General features: G+C 37.9%; 1 protein-coding gene across 2 annotated transcripts in view; it reads right to left on the bottom strand.

Moving 5' to 3' along the window:
- The window catches only part of hectd4 (HECT domain E3 ubiquitin protein ligase 4), a 110,554-nt gene that overhangs the window by 86,375 nt on the left and 1,744 nt on the right, over nt 1-22,435 (bottom strand). For both annotated transcript variants that reach the window (XM_009303668.5, XM_009303669.5), the window contains exons 2-13: nt 19,031-19,620; nt 16,760-16,849; nt 15,541-15,668; nt 13,469-13,577; nt 11,158-11,296; nt 10,876-11,046; nt 9,065-9,257; nt 6,185-6,346; nt 4,833-4,946; nt 2,336-2,476; nt 1,093-1,322; nt 805-947 (exon numbers count right to left, since the gene is read on the bottom strand). In XM_009303668.5, coding sequence (XP_009301943.1) covers nt 805-947; nt 1,093-1,322; nt 2,336-2,476; nt 4,833-4,946; nt 6,185-6,346; nt 9,065-9,257; nt 10,876-11,046; nt 11,158-11,296; nt 13,469-13,577; nt 15,541-15,668; nt 16,760-16,849; nt 19,031-19,620 — 2,210 coding nt within the window. The remainder of the gene's footprint in view (nt 1-804; nt 948-1,092; nt 1,323-2,335; nt 2,477-4,832; nt 4,947-6,184; nt 6,347-9,064; nt 9,258-10,875; nt 11,047-11,157; nt 11,297-13,468; nt 13,578-15,540; nt 15,669-16,759; nt 16,850-19,030; nt 19,621-22,435) is intronic.

Raw genomic sequence — 22,435 nt, 5'->3', positions numbered from 1 at the left:
TTTTATTAGGTTCATCTTAAGTCAGACAGTAAAATATACATAATATTGATACATATAGATATACGCACTGATACAATACACGAAACAAGCAAGTATCAGGAAAACATAATTATACACTAAATAAGTATATAAATAAGAGATATAATACCACATTTATACACAAAGATATACAAACATAAGATAACAAAAATAAAAGAATAAACAAAAAAATTATAAATAAAAATAAATAAATAAATAAATATAAATAAATAAAAATAAATAAATAAATATAAATAAATAAAAATAAATAAATAAATATTAATAAATAAATAAATATAAACAAACAAACAAATAAATAAATAAATAAATAAATAAATAAATAAGTTAGTAAATAAATAAATAAATAATACAAAGTAAAGAAAGGTAAAAAGGCAATTAAGATATAGGTGTCTCCTTAAAAACTGTATAAAGGAGCTCCAGACGTACTGGAACTGTTCTGATCATATGCTGTCATGGCTTTGCAATCCAAAAATGTGATTATAATGGAAGTCAATGGGGCCAAATCTGCCACCAACATAACCAAAGGGTCATAAATGTGCAATTTTTGAAACTTTTCAAAGCATTTTATAAATATGCATCAGAATAAAATGAGTCACCAAAATCTTAACATTTGTTTAAGCACAGAGAAAGTTGTGGCCAAACTGAGACTCAAAATCAGTGCAGAGTGGACTAAATCATACCCAACAGCACACAAGGGTTAAGCAATATGCCTAAGAGAGCTTCTAGAGTTGTGATTTCTCTTTTGAGGTGGATCTGAAAGCTCACCTGATGGCGAGACAAACTTCTTTCTGTATTTCCGGCTGGATCTGATCAGGTGGAGCCATGAGTAACTGCCACAGCAGCAGTCCTGAGCGCTTCACACACTCCCGGTTCTGCTCTGAGTTTGGATTAAAAAACTGGAAAACCACCTAGAGAAAGCATTGAAATGAGAGTCAGTGTGTTACATGAGTCTCCAAGTGCCATCACTTCACATCAAGTCATACACTAATCCCTTTTTTGTTATTTGATATTTAATAGATGTCCCATTATTGGTATTAAGATGCATAAGCCCACCTGAAAAACGACCAGGATGCAGCGGATGATGCGGGTGTCTCCGTTGACCATGGCTTTCTCCATCACGTCACAGATGGAGCTGAAGTGACAGGCCTCCATTGGCTGCTTCCCTATGAAGGTGCCCAAGTGTAAACTACTGCTGGCGGCCAGCAGGTTCAGCTGATGGATACACATGGCTCCCACATGATGGAGCAGCTGGCTGATCACGCTGGATGTGTCGATCATCTCTTCTGTGAGACAAAACCACAGTAGTGTGGGGAAGAAAAAAATGCTTTATGTAAAAATCATATTTGCGAATAAAATAATAATAATAATAATAATAACAATAATAATAATAATATTAATAATAATAATAATAATAACAACAATAATAACAATAATAATAATAATATTAATAATAATAATAATAATAACAATAATAACAATAATAATAATAATAATAATAATAATAATAATAATAATAATAATAATAATAATAATAATAATAACAATAATAACAATAATAATAATAATATTAATAATAATAATAATAACAATAACAATAAAATATAATAATTATAATAACAATAATAATAATAATGATAATGAAAATAATAACAACACCAACAATAATAATAATAGTAATAATAATAATAATAATAATAGCAACAACAACAACAACAACAATAATAATAATTATAATAATAACAATAAAAAACAATAACAATAAAATAGTAATAATAACAATAATAGTAATAATAATAATAATGAAAATAATAATAATAATAATAATAATAATAATAAAACTAACAATAACATAAATAATAATAATAAAACTAACAATAACAATAATAATAATAATACCAATAAAAATACTAATAATAACAACAATAATAGTAATAATAATAATAATAAAAACAATAACAACAACAACAATAATAATAATAATAATAATGAAAATGAAAATAATAATAATAATAATAATAATAAAATAATAATAATAATAATGATACTGAAAAGAATTATAATAATAATATTACTAACAATAACAACAACAACAACAACAATAATAATAATAATAATAATAATAATAATAAAATAAATAATAATAATAATAATAAATAATAATAATAATAATATTAATGTAAGGTCACATAAAGAGATAATGCGCCCAAAACTGAAAATCTATACAGAATTTGCTCATCCTCAAGTGGTTTCAGCACATTCAGAGGTAACTTTTCTTTTCTATGGTTTTCTTCAGCACCTTTGGTCTGGCTGATGGCGTGACTGACGCCGAGTCGCTGGCACACATGATGGAAGGCCTGATTTCCAGGGTTGCACCACTGGTCCATGTAGTCGCTCGAACACGTCCAGATTAAGTTGTTCAGTGCATCATAACAGGCGCCTGGAACATTCGATATAAAAAGTAAAAATAAAAAACAACAACATCAAAATGTCACTTATGGAAACTTAAAGAATAGAAAACAAAAATGCGTAATCAGACATGATTTTTTTCAGAATTTATCAGAATTTTATACAATTTTTATTTCAGCTCAATTTGTTTTTAGAAATGTTGTTATGTTAGTGTCAATTTTATTCGTTTTCTAATATTCTGCTTTTTTCCCTTCATTTAGTTTTAGTTTAGCAATTTTATTACTTCAACAAACTAATTTTAAGATAGTACATTTTTACTAATTAAGTTTAGGTTTTCCTAATGTTATTTTTGCATCTCAATTCAGCTTTATTGCACCTTAGTGAAGTCAATGCAACCTCTACCTTAGTCCATACTTAAAATGCATTTTTTAAAAACATTTTTTACATTTAACTTGTTATTTTTATCAAAACTTTATTTTAATCTGACAATTGCATAAATAAACTTACAAACAAGTTTTCACAGCATATATTTAAATGATTGTAAATTAACATGGTTCACGCTTGGAAACACACTTCCTCCTGGTTTTATAAATAGCCAAAAAAAGCCTTTAGTTTTTCCCAGCTAAAACATGATTTGCTACTGTGGAAATATAAATTTATATCATCTAATTTCAAATTAACAATAATCTACGTATAACTAAAAAGTTATATTCTCTGGTTTTTAATTATATAATTTCATTAACATCCCAGCTAGGAAGGACATTAACCTTTTGTCTTTCTGATAACAGGCTAAGCCAATGTAATGCAAATTGTCAGTTTCACAGCATGGGGTGTCTATTGTTTTCTCTTTTCGATCAAATGGTCAGGCGGTTTCTGTCTCCAGAACATGATGAGATCAATACCTGAAAGAGCAGTTTACCCTGCCGACCACAACTCTTAATTTGCATACTTTGTTTAGCCAAATCCCCTCCTCCTAAGAACACAATATAGACATGAAATCTTAATTCAGACTATTTTCAGACTTGTGTGAGACTTGTGAGAGACTTGTGAAAGAACTTGCAGACTGCGGACCTCTAGTAGGCTCTTGCAGACACATCTTAAAGACACTGTATGACTGCAGATTAACCAACACGTCTCAATAAAGGAATTCTGCTTGTTTCGAGTCTCCTGGACTGGGTTTTTCTCTTCTTTTACTCATTCATTTATTTTTTTACAACACTACTTGCTATTTCTAGTTGCTAGCAGGTGGTATTTGGGGGAGGGAGATTCTCAAATCGAAGCCAAGATGTTGAGCCGAACTGTTGAGATCTTTTTTCCATACGGGAAAATCTGAACAGTTTAATAAAACATTCATTCATTTACTCATTTTCCTTGGCTTAGTCCCTTTATTCATCAGGGGTCGCCACAGTGGAATGAACTGCCGACTTATCCAGCATATGTTTTCCACAGCGGATGCCATTCCAGATGCAACCCAGTACTGGGAAACATCCATACACAGTCTCATTCACACTCATACACTACGGCCAATTTAATTAATCGATTCCCCTATAGCGCATGTGTTTGGACTGTGGGCGAAACCGAAGCACCCGGAGGAAACCCACGCCAACACGGGGAGAACATGCAAACTCCACACAGAAACGCCACTGACCCAGCAAGGACTTGAATCAGCGACCTGCTTGCTTTGAGGCCACAGTGCTAACCACTGAGTCACATGAGTCACTGAGTCATATATATATATATATATATTGATTGTAATTGTACCTGACCACCTCTATGAAAGGTTAATAAAAAAAGAGAAATACAAAACTTTGCAGAGTTGTTGCAGGCTTGTTTTTTCTACTGCGAGCTGATTGGATGTAGTAAAGTAGGCGTTTCTTTCAGAAAGATCAGTAAAAGGGTTTGGAGAGAGTTTTTAACCCCTATCAAAGCCCTTCTCCTCACCATTTCTGTTTGTTGTCAAAACTGACAGCTGTAGGGGCGTGGTTAAGTATGTTAGCCACGCCCAATACCTAAACAAACCTAAGACAGACGTAGACTAGACAGACCTAATCTGAAAATGTAACTTTGATTAAATTAACAAAACAAACACTTAATTAAAACAAACATGAAGTGCATTTTTTTTCTTGCACAGATGAATCGTTCATCACAAAATTAGCAATGTAAGCTAGCAGAATCAATATGGCTAGTTTTGATTTCATTTGTACACCTGCAATTATAATTGATCAACTTCTAACACTTTTAAGTTTTAAGACTAATGCAAAATACCAGCAAAGCTGCATTAATTTACCCAGTAACAAGCATATTAGTTGATCTTTAAGTAAAAGCAGCTTGTATCCCAGTGTTTCCGAGTGAAATGATCTCGATGAGTTTAAATGTTTTATTCTCACCGAGTCCTGCAACCTGAGCTCCACGACCCAGAGAACTTCCCGGAGCGTCGACCAGATCCACGCGATTGCTGAACTGACCGTCCGCCAGGTTAAACACCAAACTAGAGGCCAAGACTGGAGAAGAAAACGCAAGATGTTGACAGAGAATGCTTACAAGAGCTTGAGAATGCAACTATATAGTGCATATACTATGCATTAAACTCATTCATTCATTTTCCTTCAGCTTAGTCTCTGATTTATCAGGGGTCGCCACAGCAGAATAAAGAATTGTTATTATTATTATTATTATTATTATTATTATTATTATTATTATTGTTGTTATTATTATTATTATTGTTATTATTATTAATAATTATTGTTGTTAATATTATTATTGTTGATATTATTATTATTATTATTATTATTATTATTGTCATTAGTATTAATATTATTGTTATTATTATTATTATTATTGTTATTATTATTGGTATTATTATTAATATTATTGTTATTATTATTATTATTATTATTATTATTATTGTTGTTGTTATTATTATTATAGTTATTATTATTATTTTGTTGTTATTATTATTATTAATTATTATTGTTGTTGTTATTATTATTATAGTTATTATTATTATTTTGTTGTTATTATTATTATTAATTATTATTGTTGTTGTTATTATTATTATTGTTGTTGTCATTATTATTATTGTTGTTGTCATTATTATTATTATTGTTATTATTATTATTATTATTATTATTATTGTTGTTGTTGTTATTATTATTATTGTTATTATTATTGGTATTATTATTATTATTGTTGTTATTATTATTATTGTTGTTGTTGTTTTTATTATTATTATTGGTATGATTATTATTATTGTTATTATTATTATTATTACCATTATTATTGTTATTATGATTATTCATTTTGTTATTACTACTATCATTATTGTTATTACCATTATTATTATTATTGTCACCATTATTATTATTATTATTATTATGTTATACAGTGATTATTTAATTTCTTTTTCTGAATACTGTTTGACTTCCCAGAAAATCATAAATCATTGTTTATTTCTAAATGTAAAATTATGAATTCTTTACAAAAAAGAATATTTTTTCCAATATGACGCAGCCTTTATGCTTAACAAAAGGTTATCTATTAAACAACAACAAATTATTTCAAGTCATTTAACTCAAGTCTGAGTCAGGACTCGAGTTAGGATAATCAAGTCAAGTCTTTATTGAATTTTTGTCAAGCAAGTCTCAAGTCAAAACTTTGAGACTTAAGTCAGACCTGAGTCAAGTCATGTGAGAGTGTTCCAACTACTGCTATGCACAGAGGAAGAGAAGTGTTGTCTTACTCTTGAGAGAAGAAAGGCCACTGGATCCCCCGAACAGCGAGCGCGTGGCGGAGCTCCCAGCAACACCTGGAGTCGGCACCAGCATCACCAGGGACGTCCCGCACACATACATGGGTGTCTTCCTCAGTGTTTTGATGGACAGACCACAGCTTGTGTTGACCACTGAAACATAAGAGACCATCATCAACACTGCAAGATCAACTTCAGTAACCGCAGTTCAGAACATCAGGGCTTCACACGGCTTTTCAACTGTTCAATTTAAGCACGTTTACAGGTGCTTTTTTACAGCATTTTACAATGTGGCAAATCATGTACAGTTTAAAGTCAGAAATATTCACATTCCTATGAAATTTGCCTTATTTTTATAATAGTTTCAAAGTGATGTTTAACAGACCAAGAACCAGGGGTCCGTTCTTCGTACCTCGCTTATGCCTAGTTCAGACTGCGTGATTTAGCCCTGATTTTGGCTCGCCGACAGGTTTTGAGAAATCGCTGATAAATGCCTGAAATCACAGGCAAATCGCTGCTCGTGCACGTGAGTGACAATCACACAGTATGAACTATCAAAGACACGATCTGAGAGAATCGCCGATGAGTCGCTGATGCCTGTGAGATATTTGGCGTGCTGAATATCTGGAGCTGTCGGCGATTCAAATCATGCCGTGTGAATTGAGTTTTGACTGAAAATAACATCAGCGATCGCCTACAGCCAATGAGAGAGCGGCATTCACTTGTGTGTGCGTGTGAGTATACCTGCTGCAGGCCAGCGGGAGGCTGGGGGAGAAGGTAAAAGCGCTCTTTTTCGGTTTATTAGGATCCACGAAATGGAGGAAAAACTAGTGGAGGTTTGAAAGGAGCACCCGTGTCTGTTTGACGCTTCACACAGAAAGAAATTAGTTTATTATCAACGTTGAGGAGAAATGACTAATTCCCTTTAAATCCAGGTGAGCAAACATGTACATGTTCTACCCCATTAAAGGCTTTTTTCTCATTATGTAGTCAATAACAAAAGATATACGACATGTTTTTGGCTGTGAGACGTAGTTTGGACGAAGTTGTCGGCGATTCTTCCTATAGTAAAGTCATGCAATGTGAAAGTCCCTGTCACCAATACATCTTGCAGTGTAAACAAAGCAGCGACGAAACGCCAGCCCAGATAGTCAAGCAGTGTGAAAACATCTGTGACACGACTACTTTGAAAATCCTGCAGTCTGAACTCGGCATTAAATGATCTAAGATGATATGACAGATCCTGGATTTTTTAATCTTTGATTTCTGGCTAATTTGGTTCTTCAAACAAGTTTGTGAATCAGATTAAAATGTCTGGATGAACTGATCCTCGAAATCACGATTGGCTGACGGCGCAGCAGCGTAATGACATCACCTGATTAATATTCAATTATCCATGTGAGCAAAGTTACATAAAATTCACAGTAAACGGTTTGTTTAATATGATACGCAATACACTTTCCACATTTGTTGAGGGCTGCAGGCTTTACACTTTCATGTGTCAAGAGAATTTAACGATTTTATTTAGTTTTACATTTTTGTGCGGATTTTTTTTGTTATAATAGCTTAGGCCAAATCAAGTTTCTTGATTTTCTTTAAATTAATTTTGCACCGAAAAAGCATTTTGATATCAGTAAAGGTGTCTGCAACTTCTGCAAAGCATCAAATTACCGTCATATTAGCTGTCAAAACAGGTGCATGACTGCATAAATTATCATTCCTTTAAACAACAAACATTCCTGGAGATGGGTTGCAGCTAGAAGGGCCTCCACTGCGTAAAATATGTGCTGGATAAGTTGGCGGTTCATTCCGCTGTGGCGACCCCAGATTAATAAAGGGACTAAGCCGACAAGAAAATGAATGAATGAATGAAACAACAAACAAACAAAAACAGTTGAATATTGTGCCTATTGTGTCTATTATCATACACAAATTGTAAAGCTGGTTGGTCTCTTAAAATAGTACACGTTTGTATCTAAAAAGTCAATATTAATAAATGTTCTCTTTGAGAAGTTTTATTTATATATTTTTCAAAACTTATATGTATATAAACATAAATATTATTAATTATTTAATATTAAATATTACAAATGATTATAAACTATAAATGTATATAGAATTTTTTAAAACCATTTATCTATTTTTCCAAGTGTATATAAACTATAGTTTACTACTTTAAGAAAATATCAGCATTCGGTCCATTCTTTCAGTATTACCTTTGCTTGAAATGACCCGATCTAATCCTGTTTACATGAAATAAACCTGCTCCCAAGCAGGTTTGAGCTACCAGAACTGCTGCTATGACAACAAGTCTCGGATGAGTTTTGAAGTACGAAACAATCCTGGATCGTGTCAAATCGTCAATAACCAAATCCGGCTAATTGAGTAATCCACGTACGAAGAACAGACCCTTGGTACTTGACTGGCCTGCCTGCAGTCCCGACCTGTCTCCGATAGAGAATGTGTGGTGCATTTCAAAGCACAAAATATGACAACGAAGACCTGTTGCCCAACTTAAGACTTGCTTGCAAGAAGAATGGGACAAAATTACACCTGAAACACTTGATCACTTGGTGTCTTCGGTGCCTAAACGTCTTCTAAGTGTTGTGAAAAGGAACGGCAACATTACAAAGTGGAAAATGCTTTACTGATACAACTTTTCTAAAATGTGATGCAAGAACCAAAACTGGAATATGTGTTAAAACCATGAGGAACACATTAAATAATGTTCGTTGTATCGTCTGCAATGAAAGAAAAGTCTAAGTAAATTTAGAAATCTTGACTTTCTTTTTTTTTGTTGCGTTTTCCATTAACTTATTCCTAATATGGGGTTGTACATAAAGAAAGCATGCAATAGTCTTGATCAAATACCCGATTGCTCCTCTTTGACAGGGTTGGTGATGGCGGAGCCGGTGAGAGCCGCCAGTGTGGACGAGTGCGAGGCTCGGAAGCGCGACATTCGGCTGAGGAGCAACTCATTCAAGCACTTGGACGACTCGCCTTCCTTTCGCAACAGGATCACCCGGTCTTGTACAGGACTGGCCACACACACACCGGACTCACTCTGCAAAACATCAACAAACAAGCGAGGGGTCACTGAAGTTAGTCATGTGAAAACTATCAACAGAGCTATTCAAGTCATCTGAGGAAACTCTATTCATATTGAGATATACAGTACTGTGTATAAAGGCACACGGTTACATTTGTTGTTTTAGTGAAGGTATAATGACATTATATATTACTTATCATACTCTTTATTAAAATACAACCGGGAATATAATGGATCTAGTTGGATTTCTCGGGGTCTAATTGTTTAAGACATATGAAAGACATATGCCCTGCTCACACTGTGAGATTTCAGCCATGATTTTGTCATCCGAGACAAATTTGGAAAATCCTAAAAGACTCCTGAAATCCTAGGCTAAAATCGGTGATCTTTGATCGTTGGTTTGACATGTTCACAGACAGCCTCTTAGTGCCCGTTGGATCAGATTTTTCCTCCCATGAAGTTCTGGCAATGTCAGAAGATTTCAGACACTTTCCTGCAGCATGACAACAGCTGCGATGAGCGTCAATCCAGGAACCAATAGCAGCTCAAAATTTGATGACGCAATTCACGCGACAATTCAAATGACCGAGGGGAAACGTCCAAACTGTTTTTTTTCTTCCTGGTTTTATAATTGAGACACGCTGTGTGCAAAATTGCTGCTACAGATTGTTTACGGTTGATGTGAAGAATCAATTCAAAACGCAGAAGAGTGAAAGTGTCACGGGTGGATGACGTCAAACTCTAGGGGCGCTTTCTTTCGTGTTTGGCGCGGTTTCATTGTCGTTCAGATCTTACAGTGTGAAATGGGAGCCATGTTCGTGCAGTCTGACATGCTACAATCGTTCAGGATTATAAGAAAATGTATTATAAAAAATGTATTAAAATAATAATTAATAAAAATGTAATTATGTTAAAAATTAAATAAAATTAAATTAAAAAATTCAATTAAATAATTAAATAAAATTAAATAAAGTTAAATAAAAATAAGTTAATTAATTAAATAAAATTAAATAAAATAAAATAATAAAATTTAATTTAATTTAATTTAATTAATTAAAAATAATAATTAATAAAAATTAAATTATGTTAAAAATTAACTTAAATTAAATTAAATTAAATTAAATCAAATTAAATTAAATTAAATTAAATTAAATTAAATTAAATTAAATTAAATTAAATTAAATTAAATTAAATTAAATGAATGAAGTGATGAAGTGGAGTCTTGGTTTGTTCTGCATTTCTGCCGTCAATATTGCCTGAATTGATGGGATTGTGAACGCTAAATAGCACAGACAGGTTTTAATTCATCACGTAATTCCTACTAGAAAGCAGCTCAGTTGTAATAGTTTTAATTTCCGGCATGATAATGATCCAAAACATTTTGCTAATGTAATGAAGTCTTATTTGGAGAGTCCAGACCTGAATATTATATACATTAGGCAATATTATAGGCAGTATGAGATTCACCTGGAGAGAAAAAGAAAGATGTAACATGCTAAATCTAAGTAAGAACTCTAAGAATTGCTGAAAGATGCTTGACATAATTCAAGAAAAGTTCAAGCTGTTGGTTGGTGCTAAAGAGGTCACGTTAAACACACTTTCGATGCTAGTCTTCCAAAAGTAAAGTTCCTACCGTTAACTGGAAGACGTCCATGAAGACAGAGTGGCCTTTCTGCGTTTTCTCGTTGATGCTGACCGGAGACCAAACCCAATACAAGTATGTGCCGTCAGAACACAGACGCAGCGTGGTCAGGCAGCTGCCCACTGGGAAATGATGAACGGGCATCGCTAACACCTGAGAAACCTTCATCACAGACACAACAGACGAGTGAGGAGATAATAATAGAAAACACTTGCGGTGCATATTTTGAAAGTGCAACAGTACGGATGATCGTCTGATATAAGGAGGTCGTACCTGCAGTGTGAACGGGTCGATGACGTGGCACAGCTGATGAGGTTTAGTGTCAAATGATGCAGGACGGTGGAGCAGAAATCCACTGCTGTGAGCCACCCAGCCCGCCTCCATCTCCTCATTACGACAGTACACAAAACCCCTGCGAGGAGGTCAAAAACACACAAGTTATAGGTTTTGAGTACAGTATTGACCTTATTCTTGACGTACGAGCGGGCACAGCCATTGGAATCTTTTTGCTTTTGCTTACGTCAATTCAACACACTATATTTTAATTACACTATCAATGCTGTAAAAGGAACCTTGTGAAATTCAAAATAGTCAACCTTTCACCGGAAGTTTATCAGTGGCTGGAAAACTAGCCGTGCATATAGCCCTTTAATATTTTTTGGATGAACGAACCCTTTAACTCACAGGTATGTCAAAATTAGGGAGGGTGCTCGCTGCAGAGCCATTTGAGGAGAGGTGAGCTCCAGAGAGGGGGAGCATGAGCTGTCGCTCCTCCTCCTGTAAGCTGTTTTAATGCGTACACCAACCCCACCCCTAACCCTACCCCCAGTGACATCACTCGTAGAAGAAGTGCAAAAAAGGTGGAGCTCAAGCTTAAGCTCCCCCTCTCTGGAGCTCACCTCTCCTCAAATGGCTCTGCAGCGAGCACCACTTGAAATTAGGCCCACGCAAACTTAGATGTATGGATGGATGGATATGATGATGAATGAATGAATCGTTGAATGAATGAATGGATATGATGACAAATGAATGAATGAATGAATGAATAATTTTGATGACATGAATGAATAATTGAATGAATGAATGAATGAATGAATGAATGAATGAATGAATGAATGAATGAATGAATGAATGAATGAATGAATGAATATGATGATGAATCAATGAATGAGTGAATAGATAGATATGATCAAAGAAATTAAGGAACAGATGAACGAACGGATATATATTTGTATGATTGTATGATAAATGTATGAATGAATTCGGAGATATGATGACAAATGAATGAATGAATGAATGAATGAATAGATAGATAGATAGATAGATAGATAGATAGATAGATAGATAGATAGATAGATAGATAGATAGATAGATAGATAGATAGATAGATAGATAGATAGATATAAAGAAAAATGAATGAATGAATGAATGAATGAATGAATGAATGAATGAATGAATGAATAGATATATAGATAATATGATGACAAATGAATGAATGGATAGATATGAAGACAAATGAAAGAATGGATAAATGATTAGACCTTTGACGACGAATGAATGAATAGATAGATATCATGACAAATAAATGAATGAATGGATGAATGAATGAATACATAACAGATAGATATGACAAATGAATGACTGAATGAACAAATGAATAGATAGATATGACAAATTAGTGAATAAATGGATGGATAGATATGATGACAATTAAATGAATGAATGAATGAATGAATATGATGACAAATGAATAAATTAATGGATGGATAGATATGATGACAAATTAATAAATGGATGTATAATTAGATATATGACGAGATATATAGATAGATATCATGACAATTGAATGATTGATTAAAGAGATGAATGGATGGATGGATATGATGACAAATGAATGTATGGATAAATGATTAGATATATGAAAAGATATATAGATAGATATCAAGACAATTGAATGACTGAATAAATAGATGAATGGATGGATGGGTATGATGACAAATGAATGAATGAATGAATGATTAGATATATGAAAAGATATATAGATAGATATCAAGACAATTGAATGACTGAATAAATAGATGAATGGATGGATGGGTATGATGACAAATGAATGAATGAATGAATGAATGAATGAATGAATGAATGAATGAATGAATGAATGAATGAATGAATGGACAGATATTATGTCAAATGAATTAATGAATGATAGGTAGGTAGGCAGGCAGGCAGATAGATAGATAGATAGATAGATAGATAGATAGATAGATAGATAGATAGATAGATAGATAGATAGATAGATAGATAGATAGATAGATAGATAGATAGATAGATAGATAGATAGATAGATAGATAGATAGGAAAGAAGAAGTGCAAGTTGACAACCTTTAACACAGCAATGAAACAAAGTTCACAGCAAAAAGTCACAGAGTCCACACGTCTAACAAACGTAGTTGCTCACAGAGCAGAAATGAGAAAAGCAGCAGAACAAAGCAGGAGCTGTAGAAAGAGCACAATAGCGGCCTGGAGGTCACTGGCACAAACAGGAGAGCAGGAGGTGAAGGGCTGTGTGGGCTTTTAGAGTTACCTCAGCGTCCCGTGCTGCCCGGAGCCCAGCTTGCTCAAACCCTTCCCAAAAGAGCTCGTGGTGTAGAGATAGAATCCATCTGTGGCCAGGCTGCGGCCCAGATCTGTGTCTGAGACAGGCAAAACACACAGGGGGAAATCATGGCGACATCGTACATTCTCAAATTCCTTTAGCTTTCAGTTCGAACGACTTTGGGTTTCATTTTTAATTTCTTGATCAATTAATAAATCACACATAATGCTGAATAAGATATTTGAATTCACTTTTGTTTTTAAATTAACATTGTACAATTATTTTTGTCATTTCTTCAAACTAATTTTTTAGTGTGGTTTATTCATAAACTAATTTCGAGAGGTGCTTATGATCAACACGGCTAGCTCATTATTAGCTCCGTAATCTGCCCTATTAGATGATTATGGAAGTATAAAAATAATCTGAGTTTTTCACTCCAGTTATCTTCATCTTGAAGCTCTCCCCCTTTCCACCCCTACATCCTCCCCCTTTTCTGATAGGGCGACACGGTGGCCCAGTGGCTAGCACTGTTGCCTCACAGCAAGAACACCGCTGGTCCAACCTATCGGGCCGGTTGGTGTTTCTGTGCGGAGTTTACATGTTCTCCACGTGTTGGCGTGGGTTTCCCCCGGGTTCCCCGGTTTCCTCCCACTGTCCAAAAACACAAAGCATAGCAAATCGACTAAAACAAATCATCACCCAATACAACCTTAGTTTACACTTCTCACGGCGACAAGCAGGGGAGTTCTCGAGACCTACCTGAGCTCAAACTCCCCTCTCGCCCTTCTAATCTCTCCTGGGACAGCAGGCCAAATACGCTTTATTGCTTATCAGCTATGTGTGTTTATCGAGACATTTTTCTGCATTCAAACCCAGGTCATTTTCATCAGCGCTGAGCAGAGTGAACACGCAAAATCACCCCCTGACATGGCACTTAATGAACTTTATGAAAGAAAAGTGAAATTCATCTGGCCTCGGTGCATCAGCTTCTTCATTGAATGAAAGTGAAACTGGAATCACCTCGACTAGGGCTGTGCAATTAATCGAAAATCCGATTTCGATTTTGGCTTCAAACGATTATGAAAAACCCAACCCGGGCTCATTGTGGAAACGTAGCCCCGCGGACGTTTCTGCGGACCGCGATTTACGTCCCGGGAGGTACGTATTCGAGCGGTTTTTTGTTTTCGCGGATCCGCGAGAGGCCGCTGTGCGCGCTTTTTCGCGTCTCAGGCGGGCGCCTCTCGGGAGCCATTTTCGCACGAAAAGAAAAAAAAAAAAAAAAAAAAAGCAAAAGCCCTCATCTTCGATTTCGACCGCGCTTTCGGATTCCGCCGCGTTCTCGCCCTTATTTTCTGGATTCCGTTTTTTGTTTTACCTGATTTCCGGAACCCGCCGTTCCCCGGACTCGATCCCGGTCGTCGTCCACCGCGGCCGGCTCCGGCTCCTCCTCCTTCTCCGGGGCCTCCTCTCCGCCGACGCAACGCTGTGAGCTAGGCGGACAAACTGATTGCATGGGGAAAGCCCTCCACTCGGAGGCAATCCGTCGGCCGGCGAGCGTGAAGAGGAGGGGCGGAGCGGCGCCACACCAACCCGGAGCGTTCGCTCGAAAAAAAACAAAACCGGCCTTTACGTACCTCCGGCCACGTAAATCTCGGTCTCCAGAAACGTCCGCGGGGCTACGTTTCCAGAATGAGCTTGGGTTGAATAATTTTGACTTCAACAGTAATTGTTTTGAATAATCGTGATTACAATTATGACCAAAATAATCGTGATTATGATTTTTCTCAAAATCGAGCAGCCCTAACCTCCACTATTTTGCACTTTGTAACAGCGGCCCTACCTTAACCACAAGTGGGTTATATTTTACATTTTGTTCGGGTGCCAGAGAAAATAATAATATTGAGTGTCCAGAAAAGCGCTATATAAATATAAGGAATTATTATTATTAACTAATGGACCAATTTAAACTGTTACCTTGTATCAAACTGGTCATCATATTATATACGGATTCCATTAAATACAATGTAACCAATGTTACGTGTCATTCCTCATGTGCTCACCTTTACTGTCGGCTCCTGCGGCGCTGCTCTCTGGTGTGGGCAGCATGTCCTCAAAGCCCCACGACACAATATGTTTCCCCCCCAGCAGACATGAGGGCGAACCTGGACCTCCTTCAAGAAGCAGCAGTCTGGAGTACAGTGAAGAAAAACTCTCTTACTCAAAAGATTCAATCTTGATGATCCTGCATGCATGTCTCAGAATTAATTGATGTTTGAAGAGTTTAAAAAGCATTGCCGGTGTGTGTTCAACAGATTTTAACAATAAATTAGTTACATAATTGCTCATTTTAATTCTATATCAGTATCCGAGTCTATCTGCAGGGCAATTATGGCTGTGCAATACATATAAAAGTCAGAACTATTCACCCTCCTGTGTTTTTTCCCCCTATTTCTGTTTAACGACGATTTCTTCAACACATTTCTGCACATAATAGTTTTAATAACTCATTTCTAATACTGATTTATTTTCTCTTTGTCATGATGACAGCACATAATATTAGACTGGATATTCTTCAAGACACTAGTATTCAGATTAAAGTGACATTTAAAGGCTTAACTAGGGTGATTAGGGTAAAGTTAGGGTAATTAGGTCAGTCATTGTATAACAGTGGTTTGTTCTGGAGACAATCCAAAACTAATATTGCTTAAGGGGGCTAATAATATTGACCTTAAAATGCTTTTAAAAAATTTACGAACTGCTTTTATTCTAGCTGAAATAAAACAAATGAGACTTTCTCCAGAAGAAAAAACATTATAGGAATTACTGTGAAAATGTCATTGCTCTGTTCAACATTATTTGGGAAATATTTGAAAAAGAATTGACAGAAGGGCCAATAATTTTAACTTCAACTGTATATGCTTGATATAAAACGTCTATTGTTTCATTATGTTCCCCATTAATGCTCCAACGGGACCAACGTTTATTTCATAGTGTCAAAAAATATATTGTTGTCATTAGGGTTGGGCCGATAGACGATGCCATCATCCATTGCCGATGGCCAATAGACAAACTCAATTCCTGGAAGGCCGCAGCCCTGCACAGTTTAGTTCCAACCCTGCTCCAACATACCTTACCTGTAGGTTTCAAACAAGCCTGAGGGACTCGATTAGTCTGATCAGGTGTGTTTAATTAGGATTGGAATCCCTGATCTAAATCGTAAAAAGCGCTATAGAAATAAAGTTGAATTGAACTGAATGTCTTCAAATTGTCCCATCTCACCGATAGAGAACATCAGCCACAGGAAGCTGACCCAGGTCTGTTTGTTTCTGCAGCAGGTGGACCGTGTGGATGAAGGTTTTGAGGGAGCCCCTGAAAACACACACAGTGGAATTTAGCGATTGAAAAACATCAAAAGAGAAACTCAGACGAATCATGCAACAACACATTTTAGTACAAGGTGTAAAGTGCAATTAGTCTCTGACATCTAGTGAGTGACTGGATCGATAGATTAGTTAACAGAGGCCAAGACACATTAAAAGTACCATTCCCAGATGATTATTCACAGTACATGACTATTTTAGGTCTTCATTAGATTCTGTTAATAGGTCTAAATATACTCTATCAATACTGTACGGCAGAGGACTCAAACTGCTTTCTGCTTTCTGGAGACCGCAAAATCCGCAACCAAAGGTCATTCTAAAAACGTAGCCCTGCGGACGTTTCTAGAGACCGCGATTTACGTGGCCGGAGGTGCATATGGCTGCATTTTGTTTTTTCAAGCGAACGCTACGGGACGGTGTGACGCCGCTCCTCTTTGCGCTCGCCAGCTGACGGCTCACCTCCTCAGTGTGGAGGGCTTTCCCGCCGCAACCAGTTTGTCCGGTTAGCTCGTTGTATTACGTCGGCGGAGCTAAGGCCCGGAGGAGGAGGAGCCGGCCAGGTACAAGTCTGGAGAAGTGCGGTTCCAGAAATCAGGTAGGACAAAAAACAGAATACAAAAAATAAAGCGAACAAGTTCATAACGGGGCGAGAATGCGGTGAAATCTGAAAACGAGGGCTTTTCTTTTTCTGGACGGCTTTTGTAAATCGTCGCTTGGGTTTAGGGAAGAAGGAGGAGGAGGAGGGTGGCTGTGTCGCCCGATTGGCCGGCCGCCCAGTCAATCGTTCAGTCATTCATTTAGTCAGTTAGTCGGTCACACAGACGGTCGCTCGACAGCAGCCTCCGGCGGCTTTTTACGCGAGAACAGCGCGGGCGCGCACAGCGGCCTCTCTCGGATACGCGAAAACAAAAACTGCACAAATACATTCCCGGGTGGTACGCATTTGTGTAGTTTTTGTTTTCGCGATTCCGCGAGAGGCTGCTGTGAGTGCTTTTTTCGCATGTGGAACGTCTCTCGCGAGCGCTGTTCTCACATAAACCCACAAGAGGCTGCAGTCGAACGACTGTCCGTCCGACTGGCTGAATGATTGACTGTGCGACCGGCCAATCGGCCGACCCACCCTCCTCCTCCTTCCCTAAACTCAAGCAGTTTTACCGATTGACCTGCCCCCCGCTTACTTCCCTAAAACCCAACCAACAATTTACAAAAAAAAAAGCCGTCATGAAAAACAAAAGCCCTCGTCTGATATTGACAAAGTTTTCGGATTTGACCACATGCTCAGCCTGTTGTTCACTTGTTAACTTTATTTTTTGGATTCTGTTTTTGTCTTACACGATTTCTGGAACCAATCCTCCCCGGACTCGAACCCGGTCGTCGTCGTTAGCTCCTCTCTGCATCATCAAGTCCGCCAACGTACACGACGAGCTAACCGGACACACTGGTTGCGGCGGGAAAGCTCTCCACATGGAGGTAAGCGATCAGCTGGCAAGCACGGAAGGGAACAGCGTCACACCGCCACATAGTGTTCGCTTAAAAAATGAAATGCAGCCAAACGTATTTCAGGCCATGTAATACGCGGTCTCCAGAAACGTCCGCGGGACTACGTTTCCAGAATGAGCCTGGGTTGACATATTTTGAACCACTATCTATTCAAATCTGATATGCACTTTGGAGGACTGATTCAAAGCAAAATCTTCATAAAGGTTTCAAAGTGCTTCGAAAGCAGCCATTACTAGACAACACATGAAATGCAGTTTTTATATACAGCCAAAACACGACACCGTAAAAATAACAAAGAACCGTGATCGACATAAGCTAGAATAAAGCTCTTCTGACAAACAGTCCCATGCCAAAGGGAAGAACAGAATCTGTGGTTTGTCCTCCATTGTTGTTTACAGGATTGTTCGCATAAATGTCTAAAGCGTTAGTAAAGTGCGAAGTTTGCTACGCCCACTTGTTGATTGTCTTCATTTGCAATAACGAACCACCCAAAGACGTAATATGTGAACAGCCTATTTGGATATCTTCTTCAAGCAAGAATGGCGTTGATTGCAAATTTGTCATACAAAACACCTACTAAGAATACTATTAGCAATGTCAATGCAAGTCTAATTAATTAGTTCAGCTTTAATTACAATAAAAAAATGAATATCCGATATTCAGCACTCACCTTGCACATGCCAGAGCCACTAGCGCCGCAGCTGCGTTCTGTCTCTGCTGTTGGGTGAGCAGTGGCCTCATTGGTGCCGAACCCTCCGTCTCCTCCAACCAGGAGCACAGCAACCTCTCCAGGCCATTAAGACAGTCGGCGGGCTCCTTCCCCAGGCTGAGTGGCTGGCAGTCCCGCAGACATGCGAGCAACACCTCCGCTGTGACGCCGCACAGCGCAGGGTCGTGCCGAGTTTGCGACTGCAGCAGTGGGAAAACCAACAGCAGGCCCACACGGGAGGTGAATGGTGCCTGCTCTGAGCCGCTGGCCATCGGAGGGTGGTGTGGATGGTGGTGGTGTTGGGGTTGCAGTAAACCCTGTCGTTTGAGTAGGGCCAGTGTCTCCTCGTCGGACCCTCCGCCGCTGGCTGACACAACCCCGTCATGATCCTGCTGCTCCTCCAGGGCCAGCTGACGCTGCGCCCCCCACAGGCCACGCAGTGCATTCAGACGATACTCCAAAAGGCGTGCATAAGCGTTGCTCTGGTTTCCACAGACGGCTCGGAGACGCTCGGCTAGCTCCACTGGATTCTTGGTCTCAAACGTCAAGATCTGCAAACAAAACAAAATTGTCAAAATCTATGCAACATCCCATAGATCTGGAGCCTCATGTATCAATGCTGCATATGCCAGGTTTCACACTCATGTTTGGATTTACAAACGATGGAATTAACGTGAGAATGTGCGTTGGTCCGCGCCCACTTAATGACTGGCGTACTTGTATTTCTTGTGTGTGTTTGTTTTATTTCCATTGGCGACTCCTAGTCGTAAAATGTAACTATACGTCGCACCGACGTGTAGCGCAAGCTCTGTGATTGGTCGGCTTGGTAGCGCTGATAAGTCTGGGAGGCACCAAGAGCCATGCGAGCGGCGCGAGCCCGATGGAGCGATTGTTTACAAGTGTGGAGTCCCGTGAAGGAGCTCCAGGTGGAAAGTTTTGTTTTGTGTTTACCTCATAGTTAAAGTTGTTGCACATCCGCCGGTTGCTGACTCAAAATGAGCGAGTTTGAGCCACTTGTACATTTAGGAAGCGTTCAGAAAAAACTAAATACCAGCGAAGAAACTCGACACAGTGGAACATAAACACCTTACTGCCAACTAGCGTTTCGGAAGTGGTAATGCAGACCAACAGAGACAGCGCGCAGAAGAATGCACGGCTCAGCGCGTTGTATGTGCCAGTGGTTACGCCGGTCACTTGACGCAGAAGGCGCAAATGCCTTGTTGATGCCAGAGGTCAGAGGAGAATGGCCAGACTGGTTCCAGTCTCTCGTTACAACTGAGGTCTGCAGACGAGTATTTCTGAACACGTCCAACCTTGAGGCGGATGGGCTACAGCAGCAGAAGACCACACTGAGTGCCACTCCTGGGTGCAACTGCGTGATAATATCATGTCAATATGAGCCAAAATCTTTGAAGAATATTTCCAGTATCTTGTTGAATTTATGCCACTAGGAGCTAAGGCAGTTCTGAAGGGAAAAGTGGGTCCAACCCGGTACTAGTAAGGTGTACCAAGTAAAGTGGCCAGTAAAGCCTGGTTTATACTTCTGCATCAAGTGACTGGCGTAACCAACGGCGCATGCAACGCGCTTAGCTGTGCATTTATACTTCTACGTCACTGTTGGTCTGCAATAACACTTCCAAAACACTAGTTGGCAGTGAGGTGTAAATGTGTCTCTGTGTCGAGTTTCTTCGCTGCTGTTTTGTTCTTTCTGAACGCTTCCGGGATGTACAAGTGGCTTAAACTCGCTCATTTTGAGGCAGGAACCGGCGGACATGCAACAACTTTAACTATGAGGTAAACACAATACAAAACTTTCTTCTTCACGGGACTCCACACTTTCGAAACAATCGCTCCATCGTGCTCGCGCGGCTCTTGGTCCCGCCCAGACTCATCAGCGCTACCAAGTCGACCAATCACAGAGCTTGCGCTACGCGTTGTTGCGACCTGTAGTTACATTTTTTAAGAGGTGCACGTCAGTGACGCCGACTGCCACGGCGTAGTACTATGTGTCAATGCGTAGGCTGCTCCGTAGCATACGCGTGCGCTTGACGCAGAAGTATAAATCAGCCTTAAGTGTAGGTGTTTGTCTGTCACACTGCTTTTTGACTGTTCAGTGCCATCTTGTGGCTAAATATAATTGTAGGTTAGTGTATGCTCCACTCAGCCATTTCCACTTTCTGTCAGCTTCATGTTTAAAGAATTAATAAAATATTATTGTTATAAATATGGATGCTGTGGATTAAAGGTTAAAAGTTTCTTGCAAAAACTGTTTCAATTTATAAGACCTGAATGTACAGGAAGGAGTAATGAGGTTTTTTTGTGTGATTCCCAAAGTGCTGATAGTTGTTAACTTATAATAACGAGTCACCAAGTACCACAGTTTCAGCTAAAATTATTGTCCAATGTTCTGCTAAAGCTATTAGTCCTCAACATATTTGATAATCTGAGAGGAATAGACTAACAGCGAATTTTAATTTTGTTGTGAATTATCCGTTTAAGGATTCTAGAACCTTAAGTACACGAGACATGCTTAATTTCAAGAGATATCACTGACAGCAATGAGTCAGATGTTTGTACTGTTACTGAATAAAACTCTGACTCATTACCTTCAGTAAAGTGCACTGCAAAATAGCATTCCTCCCCTTACAAGCCTACAACAAAAGCAACCAATTTAGTCTGATTCACAAAATAACTTTCAACAGGGGCAGTAAAACATCCTAAAAATCGCAATTACTTTCCAGTAAGTTCTACACACTCATCTCAAATCTGTTTGTCCACCTTAGATTGCAAGATTCACTGTAGTGAAAAGTTCATCCTTTTGAGATTTACCTTTTAAAAACCTATAAATGCAGGGAATTGATGGATGGATGGATGGATGGATGGATGGATGGATGGATGGATGGATGGATGGATGGATGGATGGATGGATGGATGGATGGATGGATGGATGGATGGATGGATGGATGGATGGATGGATAGATAGATAGATAGATAGATAGATAGATAGATAGATAGATAGATAGATAGATAGATAGATAGATAGATAGATAGATAGATAGATAGAAATCTGGGGGTCAGGAAGATGTGATCAAAATAAAGACATGCAACAGACTGGAAGTGCACGATGACAGTTGTGTGGAAAATAGTGCAACAGCAAGACGGCAAAAACAAGAGGAAAAACAAGCAGATGGATCTAAAGTAAGAGAAGAGGGTTTGGGGTTAATTATCTGATGCATATGCACTGCATTAGGAGTGGTTTGTAGTTTTTGTTCCACTATATGAAGAGTTTAGATGCAAAAACCTCTAAAAGCCATCTGATATTTTCTTCTAAAATTAGGATTTTTCTCCGACTCCTCTGTGTAGGCT

This window comes from Danio rerio, chromosome 7 (genome assembly GCF_049306965.1).
Source record: "Danio rerio strain Tuebingen ecotype United States chromosome 7, GRCz12tu, whole genome shotgun sequence".
In the NCBI taxonomy this organism is placed as follows: Eukaryota; Metazoa; Chordata; class Actinopteri; order Cypriniformes; family Danionidae; genus Danio; species Danio rerio.
Note: the sequence above shows the minus strand (reverse complement) of the source record. Positions and strands in the feature narration are given on the sequence as shown.